Source organism: Myotis davidii, unplaced genomic scaffold, assembly GCF_000327345.1.
Source record: "Myotis davidii unplaced genomic scaffold, ASM32734v1 scaffold701, whole genome shotgun sequence".
Lineage (NCBI taxonomy): Eukaryota > Metazoa > Chordata > Mammalia > Chiroptera > Vespertilionidae > Myotis > Myotis davidii.
This window is the reverse complement of record NW_006291552.1, coordinates 591,922-601,336: the sequence shown is the minus strand read 5'-3', so window position 1 is coordinate 601,336 and position 9,415 is coordinate 591,922. Positions and strand designations below refer to the sequence as shown.

Genomic DNA, 9,415 nt, shown 5'->3' with positions numbered 1-9,415 from the left:
TCTTTTATTCTCTATGTCATTTATTTCTGCTCTAATCTTTATTATTTCCTTCCTTTTACTTACTCTGGGCTTTTCTTGTTCTTTGTCTAATTCTTTAAGTTGTAGGGTTAAGTAGTTTATTATTTGTTTTTTGTTGTTGGGGTTTTTTTTGTTTCTTTGTTTTTTTTTGAGGTAGGCCTATAGTGCTACAAACGTCCCTCTCAGTACTCCTTTTGCTGTGCCCCTTAGGTTTTGGGTAGTTGTGTGTTTATTTTCATTTGTTTACAGGAAGTTTTTTTATTTCTTTCTTGATCTCATTGGTAACCCATTCATTGTTTAATAACATGCTGTTTAGCCTCCATGTGTTTGAATGTTTTTTAGTGTTTTTACTGTAGTTGATTTATTTTTTAATTCCACTTTGATCTGAGAAGATGCTTGATATGATTTCAATTTTTGAACTTTTAGAGACATATTTTTTTCTAACATGTGGTCTATCTTTGAGAATGACCCATGTGCACTTGAAAAGGATGTATAATCTGCAGCTTTGGGGTGAAATGTTCTATAAATGTCAATTAAATCCATCTGATCCAGTGTGTCCTTTTAAGGTACTGTTTCTTTGTTAATTTTATGTCTGGAAGATCTATCCAGTGAAGTCAGCAGGGTGTTAAAGTCCCCTACTATGATTGTATTGCTGTCAATATCTCCCTTAAAGTCCTGTAGAGCAGAGGCCGCCAACCTTTCGGACCTCACAGACCACCAGTGGTCTGCGGACCACCATTTGGTGACCACTGCTGTAGAGGTTTTTTTAATATATTTACTAGAGGCCCAGTGCACAAAATTCATACACTGGAGCGGGAATTCCTCAGCCCAGCCTGCACCCTCTCGCAGTCCGGGACCCCTTGGGGAATGTAGCAGTGTGCCAAGCAGCAGGCAGCCAGGGAGGAACCTGAATCGGGGCCGGGTACCACTCACACTAATCCCGGTCTGCTGCACCTGCTGCTGTGGAGTCGGGAGTGGCTCCTGCCATGGCAGCTGTGCTCACCAGCCGTGAACCTAGCTTCTGGCGGAGCAGCGCTCCCCCTGTGGTAGCTCACTGACCACCAGGGGGCAGCTCCTGTGTTGAGTGGTCAGTGCTGGTCAATGCATGTCATAGTGACCGGTCGACTTTCTGCCCCCTGGTGGTCAGTGCATATCATAGTGACTGGTCGACCAGTTGACTTTCTGCCCTTGGTGGTCAGTGTACTTTATAGCGAGTGGTTGAGTGGCCTTAGAATATCATTAGCATATTATATTTTGATTGGTTGAACGGACAACTAGACGACCAGACACTTAGCATATTAGGCTTTTATTATATAGGATGTGCTCTTATATTGGGTGCATATATGTTTACCAGGATTATATTCTCTTCTTGGATCAATTCCTCTAGTATTATATAGTGACCTTTTGTCTCTTGTGATGGCCTTCATTATGAAGTCTATTTTGTCAGATAATGAGTATTGCTAACCTGTGAGTGTGTGTGTGTGTGTGTGTGGTTTTTGTTTTCATTTTCATCATGAAACTTTTTCCCCATTCCTTCACTGTCATCCTGCGTGAGTTTTTGTTCTGAGGTGGGTCTCTTGTAGACAACATATTTATTTGGGTCATGTTTTTGTGTCTAGTCAGCTACCCTATGTCTTTTGATTGGAGTATTTAACCTATTTATGTTTATGGTTATTGTTGATAGGTACTTATTTATTACCATTTTAACTTTTATGCCTATTTTTATCTCTCTCTCTTCTCATTACAGCAGTCCCTTTAGCATATCTTGCAGTGCTGGTGTGGTGGTGAAAAACTCCTTAGGCTTTTTATTTGTCTGGGAAGCTTTTTTTTTTTTTTTACTATCTATTTTGAATGGTAGCATTGCTGGATATAGTAATCATGGTTTCAGATCTTTACTTTCCATTACCTTGAGTACTTCATGCCATTCCCGTCTGGCCTATAGTTTTTGATGAGAAATCAGGTGTCAGCCTTATGAGAGCTCCTTTGTAGGTAAGTTTGCTTTTCTCTTGCTTTAAGCTTCTCTCTTTTTCTTGAAATTTTGGCATTTTAATTATGATGTGTCTGGGAGTGGGCATGTTTGGGTTCTTCTTGCTTGGGACTTTCCTTCATCAGGTTGGGGAAATTTTCTGCCATTATTTCTTCAAACATATTTTCTATCTTTTGCTCACTTTCTTCTCCTTCTGGCACTCCTATTTTGTAAATATTGTTTCATATCAAGTTGTCCCACATTTCCCTTAATCTGTCCTCTTGTTTTTTAATTGTTTTTTCTTTTTGGTTCTCTGATTTATTTTTTTCTACCATGTCTTCTAATTCACTGATCCAATCCTCAGCTTCCCCTAATCTGCTGTGTATTCCTTTCACCGTGTTCTGTATTAGTGCTGTACTATTCTTCATAATTACTGTATCTTTTCTCATGCTGTAGAGCATCTTTGCTATCATTATTCTGAACTCTGTCTAATAAATTTATTCATTTCATTTAGCTTTTTTTTGGAGAATTCTCTTGTTCTTTTATTTCAGGTGTTTTTGTTTATTTCCCCATTTGGGCTGTTTGTGTTCATGTCTGTGTATTAGGTAGTTATATTACTTCCAATCTCTAATGCAGGACAATGTCAGACACTGTTTGAGACTGTTCTTGAGTACCATTTGGAACAGCAATCCACAGCTTGTGGCTCCCTCTGCTGTGGCTGGGTGCCTTTAAAAAGAACCAAGATGTGCACCACTGTCTGCTTTTCCTAGCCCTGGGCCCAGAAGCAGATCAGGCAAAGACTCAAAGCCTCCACAGATTCTTCTCTGCCAGCAGTCTGATTGTTATCAGCCTTGATTAGCCTGAGGCTATCAACCAGTGGGAGGGGTGAGAGGTCTTCCTACGGACTGGGATAACTGCCTTCCTTCCCAGTAAAAATCATCTGGATTGCAAATGTCCCTTGGAGAAATATGTCCTCCGCAACATGAGGGCATGACTCAGCACAAGAAACCTGGGTGGCTGCCTTCAAAGCTCCAACCCCAAAGCCCCCAACCCTGGACTCTACTGACACAGCTCCAGTCCACTCTGTCCTCTCTCAACCATAGTCCAAGGTGCGTGGCTCCACACAGAATTTTGTGTGTTGACCCTTTAAGAGGTTATCTGCATTTACAGCTCTCTCTCTCCCTGGCTGACATCAACCCTGTTGCTTTTCATAGCCAGATGTTATGTGGGCACCTTCCTCAGTTCTTGTGCTCTGGGCTGGGGAGCCCAGCTTGGGGTTTAGACCCCAGAGTTCTCAGTGGGGTCTATCCCTCCAGAACTTCAGCTGCTGTCTGTGGGAGCCCAGCCAGCCCTTTTGCACCTTCGCACTTCCTACCAGTCTCTATGCAGCCTCCACTTTCCATGCTTGGTTATCAGGGTTCTCTCCAGCTAGTCCTCAGTTGATTTTTCAGGTTGGTTCTTCTGTATTTTAGTTGTATTTCCAATTTGGTCGTGGGAGAGTGTCAGTGGAACTTCCACTTACTCTCCCATTTTGGAATCACCGCTGCCATATTCCATTAGAAACTCTAGTCCCTGACTGCAACCTGTATTGGAGGAGGGGATTATACAAGGGTATGACTATCAGGACCCAGGGATCACTGTGAGCCAAATGGTTTTGGCGCTTCCACCTCTATTTATGTAACTCTGATGGCCTGATTTCTGAAATTATTTTTGTTTCTGATTTGTTTAATATAAAATCACCAAGGTGCCGAAACCGGTTTGGCTCAGTGGATAGAGCATTGGCCTGCGGACTGAAGGGTCCCAGGTTCGATTCCGGTCAAGGGCATGAACCTTGGTTGCAGGCACATCCCCAGTAGGAGATGTGCAGGAGGCAGCTGATTGATGTTTCTCTCTCATCGATGTTGGGGAAAAAATGGACACATATCTAATACCCTTTATGATAATATATTTTTAAAAAAATAAAATAAAAATAAAATAAAATCACCAAGGTTGTTGAGAATTAGGTAAGATCATATATATATATATATAATACTTGGTCCATGATAGATTCTCAAAACAATAGCTGTTTAGAAAATATACATATCAGGTGGCCAGCAAGCCTGTGTCTGAGTTTTTTTAAATTTTATTGGATACTTGATTTTTCAGAGTTCTAAATGTTGACATTCTGAGAATTCATTTTAGTATCTGACTTAACTTGTAAGATTTCTCATGGAATCTGACTATAAGAATTTTGAAAATACTCATATTCTTAAATAATTTATTTTTGTTAAGGTGTTTGGTATGACATCAGGTATATTTGGATGGATACATTGTTATACACACACACACACACACACACACACGTATATATATATTTATGATTTCAGAAAGGAAGAGAGAGGGTGAGAGAGATAGAAACATCAATGATGAGGGAGAATCATTGATTGGCTGCCTCCTGCATGTCCCTTACTGGGGATCAAGCCCACAGCTCGGGCATGTGACCTCCTGTTTCATAGGCCAGTGCTCAAACCACTGCACCACACTGGCTGGGCCTCTCTGACACTCTTGAATGCTTATTAATCTCGCTACTTGAAAATTTAACATAATCATATTGTGAGAATAAAGCTTGGTTGCCTTGTTCTGAGTGTATCCTTTTATTTAGTGTTATTTCATTTAGTAATTTAATGTCTTAAAAAACTGAAGTTTTATTATACTGTGGAGGATCACTGGTTGTTTCACAACATTAAGCCTCAAGCTATTTCTGAATCCTACTTGTTGGTTTTACATTTGTGCTTCATGGAAATAAATTTATCAGAGCTATCCTGGTTTAAATACAGTTTTCCACAAGTGAATTGCTTGCTTAGGTTTACTTGCCCTTTAGGTTATCTGCTGCACTATATTTAGGCAATTTTAGACACCAAATACACATTCACTAAAGTAAAAATATGGACAATAGTTGACATAATTTTGGGATTGGTTGAAAGACTGTTTTTAAAAAGTTTTAATATAAATGCTGCTTTAAAAAGTTTTTGGAACTGGCTATGACTGTACATTTAAGTGTGAAATGGTATTTGAAATCTGCAAGGTTTTGAAGGTTCAGCTCCTGTGCTATTCTGTTTGCGATATACTTACAGTTATGTACCTAAAGTTCATTTACTAAGCTTTGCTCATGGCTATAGATTTTATAAATGGCACTTTATGATTTCTTTTATTAACAGAATTCTGCTTGGGCAGAGTCGTGATGGCATTGTGTTCAGCACTGATGACTATTTTCACAATCAAGATGGGTACAGGTATAATGTTAATCAACTTGATGATGCCCATGACTGGAACCAGAACAGAGGTTTGTTTGGGCCCAAGTCTCCTGTGATAGAATATTTGACTAGGAGTCAGAGGACCTAGATTTTTTTTAAATATATTTTTATTGATTTCAGAGAGGAAAGGAGAGGGAGAGAGAGATATAGAAACATTAATGATGAGAGAGAATCATTGATTGGCTGCTTCCTGCATCCCCCCTACTGGGGATCAAGCCCACAACCCGGACATGTGCCCTTGACCAGAATCGAGCCCAGGACCCTTCAGTTCGCAGGCTGACGCTTTATCCACTGAGCCAAACCAGCTGGGGCTGGATTTATATATTCCTGACTTGATTTCTACCACCTGAATGACTTTCATAAGCCATTTGAACATCTTTGAGACCCAATTTTTTCATCTACTAGAAGTAGTGATACTTGCAAGGTTGTTGTGAAAATCAGAGACTTTAGGTAAAATATTTTGTAAACTAAATAGTGTACCAATATAAACTGGTAAAATAAAGGGTGGGATATTTTGGTAGGCTTTATTTTATATCTCTTGAATAAATTCAGAGAACTGATACTATAGTTATGTATTTAAAAAAGTTATTTCCCTAAGAGTAATGTTATTGTTTTTTTAAGGCTTAATATAATGCTGTGAATATTAGAAGTTTTTTTCATTGATATTACTCCATGAAAAATCTAATACATTTTTTAGAAACATATGGGTCAATTTCTTTTCACCATGGAATAATGGTTCTTAATCTTGGCTGCACATTTTAATTACTTTGGGACCTTTTTAAAAAAATCTATGTCTGACCCAGATCAGGTCACTCAGTTGGTTAGAGTGTCATCTTGTACACCAGAAAGTTGCAGGTTCGATTCCTGATCAGGGCCATGTACCTAGGTTGTGGGTTAGATCCCCTGTCTAGTTTTATGTTTTAATTGTTAATGATTGGTCTCTCTCTCTCTTTCATTTCTCCCTCTTTCCCCCCTCCCCACTCCCACCCCCCATTAAAAAAAAAGCACCTATGCCTGAGTTAGCCCCAGAGATTCTGGTTTAGTTGGTCTGGAGTGGATCTAAGCATTGGTATTTTTTTGAAAGTTACTCAGGCATTCTATGTTGAAGTCAGATTGAAAACTTGGTCTAGAACTAAATGCATATAGTATAAGTTATTTTTTAATAGATGAAGAATGCATTGATAATTAAACAAATTCATTTTATTAAGAGAAAATGTAAACCTAGAGTCAGGAGATTATAATGAATCCCATATACTCATCACTCAGAATTATCAGTTACCATATCAGTTGCTGTATTGACTTTATTTTTGTTTTCACTCCTCACCTTTTCTAATTACTAAAGCATTTTGAAATAAGTCTAGACATTATACTTTATGCATTTCAAATTAACCACCTTCTTACTTAATGTTATTTAAATATGGTACCATCATCACACCTAAAAAAACCCATACAATTCCTTGACATCATGTAATATCCAGTCTGTAATCCAATTTCCCCTATTGTCTTAACAACTGTTTGTACTTACAGTTGTTTTGTGTGAATCAGAATCCAAACAAGGTCCTTGCAGTACATTTGGTTTTATGTTTGCTTTAATTGTTAACGTGTAGAATTTTCTCTTTTAACCCTTATACCATTAATTTGTTGATGACATTTGGTGGTTTGTCCTGTAGAATATCCCATATCCTGTAGTTGTCTATTTGCTTCCTTCTATCAATGTAAGAAATGTCCAAACTTGTAAGAATTTTTATGTTTATTTGAACCAAACTGACTACAATTGCCAGGAAGCAAAATCTCAACTTTGAGAAAATGCTCCAGAAAAATAGCATATTTACTACTTATTTTATACATCACCATCAAAGGGGAAGTTGTATGGGGTTACATGAAATCCACTGCTCATAGATTAGGGAGTTGGGATAAAGCGAAGTAGGGAAATCTCTGAGATTGGATAAACAGTAAAACAGACACCACACTTCTTTTACATTGGTGGGTATAGGATGGTTAACAATTAACATTTACAGCACATAGAGATGGTATGTGGGAAAATAATATAACAAAGGGGTTTGGTGCTCTGGTGGGAGATTATGCCCTGAGGGGTCTGGGAAAGGGAGGATTATTCTGACTTTCCAAAGGCATGTTATTGTAGGTGCAAAGAGACAATAAACTGGCTCAATTAAGGTAAAGATTGACCTTTGTCAAGGAAGGTACCATCCTAGGATATGACTGCCTACCATGACTTGCTTTTAGTTAGGAAGTTTTAATTTCAGACCATCCTATATGGTTGCTTTAGGTCTCTTGAGTTTGTAAGGCTGCCATGCAGGCCTCCCCTGAACTTGTCAGGTTTCGTTTGTGGCCCCTTTTTCGTCCACACCTATAGTAACTATTTAACTTGTTTCTCTTTCCTCTATATTGCTTTAAATAGAAGTTAAGTGTGTGCAGGATGCAATTGATCGATGTGTCTCTCTCACATAGGTGTTTCTCTCTCTCTGTCTCTCCCCCTCCCTTCCACCCTCTAAAAATCAATTGGAAAATATCCTTGGGTGAGGATTAACAAAACACAAAAAAGAGGATTACTTATATTCAACTTTTTTTTGCAGGGGGTAAGCAAAGTCTGGTTATCTCATTTTCAGTGATGCTAAGAATGATCAGTGTTAATGTTTTGGCAGGTGGTGATGTGAAAGAATTCACTACTAAAAGAAGAGATAGATGCAGAAAGTTTATTTTTACCTACCCGGAAAGGAAAGGGCCAGTGCATTACTAACCAATACTCTTAAAGAGTAATGGCTGTTGTTGCTAGGTGACAAGGAAGGGAGGGGGATTTGGGGCTGAGACAGTCGGCAGATGGACTAGGGTGGTGTCTTTTCAGTATTTTTCATAAGCCCGTAAAACATGCTTAGAGTAAAAGTTATGAAGATTCAAAAGAGGCTTGCTTGAAGAGGAGGAGGAAGGGAACTTTCTACTAACTAAAGAATTCTCAGTGCAAATTATCCTTGAGTTGCAAAAATAGCAGGGAAGAGGGGTATGCAAGAATGTAGCCTTGAAAGTAACTTGTCTTGCAGTTTGTACAGAGGGTGTAGTTCAGCCGTGGGCAAAGCCCGCGGGCCTTGAAATGAATAAAACTAAAAAAAAAAAAAAAAGACCGTACCCTTTTATGTAATGATGTTTACTTTGAATTTACATTAGTTCACACCAACACTCCATCCATGCTTTTGTTCCGGCCCTCCGGTCCAGTTTAAGAACCCATTGTGGCCCTCGAGTCAAAAAGTTTGCCCACCCCTGGTCTAGTTGAATCAGAGGAGCTAACAATCTTGGGGTTTAACAGGTGTTTCTCATAAATTGTGGAAGGCTACAACAAGGAAAAAGAAAGGCTTTTTTTCTGTTTTTACAAGTAGCTTCAAAGGGACAACCTGTTCCCTCCATTACCAAGTTCTCTGTCAAACTTGTATGTAATGGGTTATCCAACAATGAAACGTTTTCTGAATTAGTTCCTTCATTAAGGGTTGCAAAATGGTGATTTTTCTAGGTCTAGTGTTCCTTCCCTTTTTAGTAGCTAGAATTCTTATGTAATGGAAGCTTCCTCTCAACTGGAACTAGCAACTAGGGCAGCCGTGGGCAAACTACGGCTTGCGGGCCGGATTTGGCCTGTTTGAAATGAATAAAACTATTGAAGAAAAAGACCGTACCCTTTTATGTAATGATGTTTACTTCGAATTTTATATTAGTTCACACAAACACTCCATCCATGCTTTTGTTCCGGCCCTCCGGTCCAATTTAAGAACCCATTGTGGCCCTCGAGTCAAAAAGTTTGCCCACCCCTGAACTAGGGTCACTCTAAAGTACAGTATGTACAGGAAAACAGGATAAATGCTATTATTATTATTATTATTGATTTCAGAGAGGAAGGGAGAGGGAGAGAGAGATGAGATAGAAGCATCACTGATGAGAGAGAAGCATTGATCAGCTACCTCCTGCACACCTCCTAGGATCAAACCTGCAACCCAGGCATGTACCCTTGACTAGAATCAAACCCAGGGTCCTTCAGACCGCAGACTGACACTCTATCCACTGAGCAAAACCAGCTAGGGCAGGTTAAATGCTTTTTTTTCTTAATTTTCAAAATAAGAAATTTCAGGGCAGATAT

At 39.1% G+C, this 9,415-nt stretch overlaps 1 protein-coding gene across 4 annotated transcripts in view; it reads left to right on the top strand.

The window, feature by feature from the left end:
- Positions 1-9,415, top strand: part of N4BP2L2 (NEDD4 binding protein 2-like 2) — a 34,294-nt gene that overhangs the window by 17,508 nt on the left and 7,371 nt on the right. For 3 of the 4 annotated variants that reach the window (XM_006765064.2, XM_015564838.1, XM_015564837.1), the window contains one exon: positions 5,182-5,306. In XM_006765064.2, coding sequence (XP_006765127.1) covers positions 5,182-5,306 — 125 coding nt within the window. Of the gene's footprint in view, positions 1-5,181; positions 5,307-7,871; positions 7,875-9,415 lie in introns of all 4 variants that reach the window. The other variant, XR_001514065.1, reaches the window with a different exon arrangement.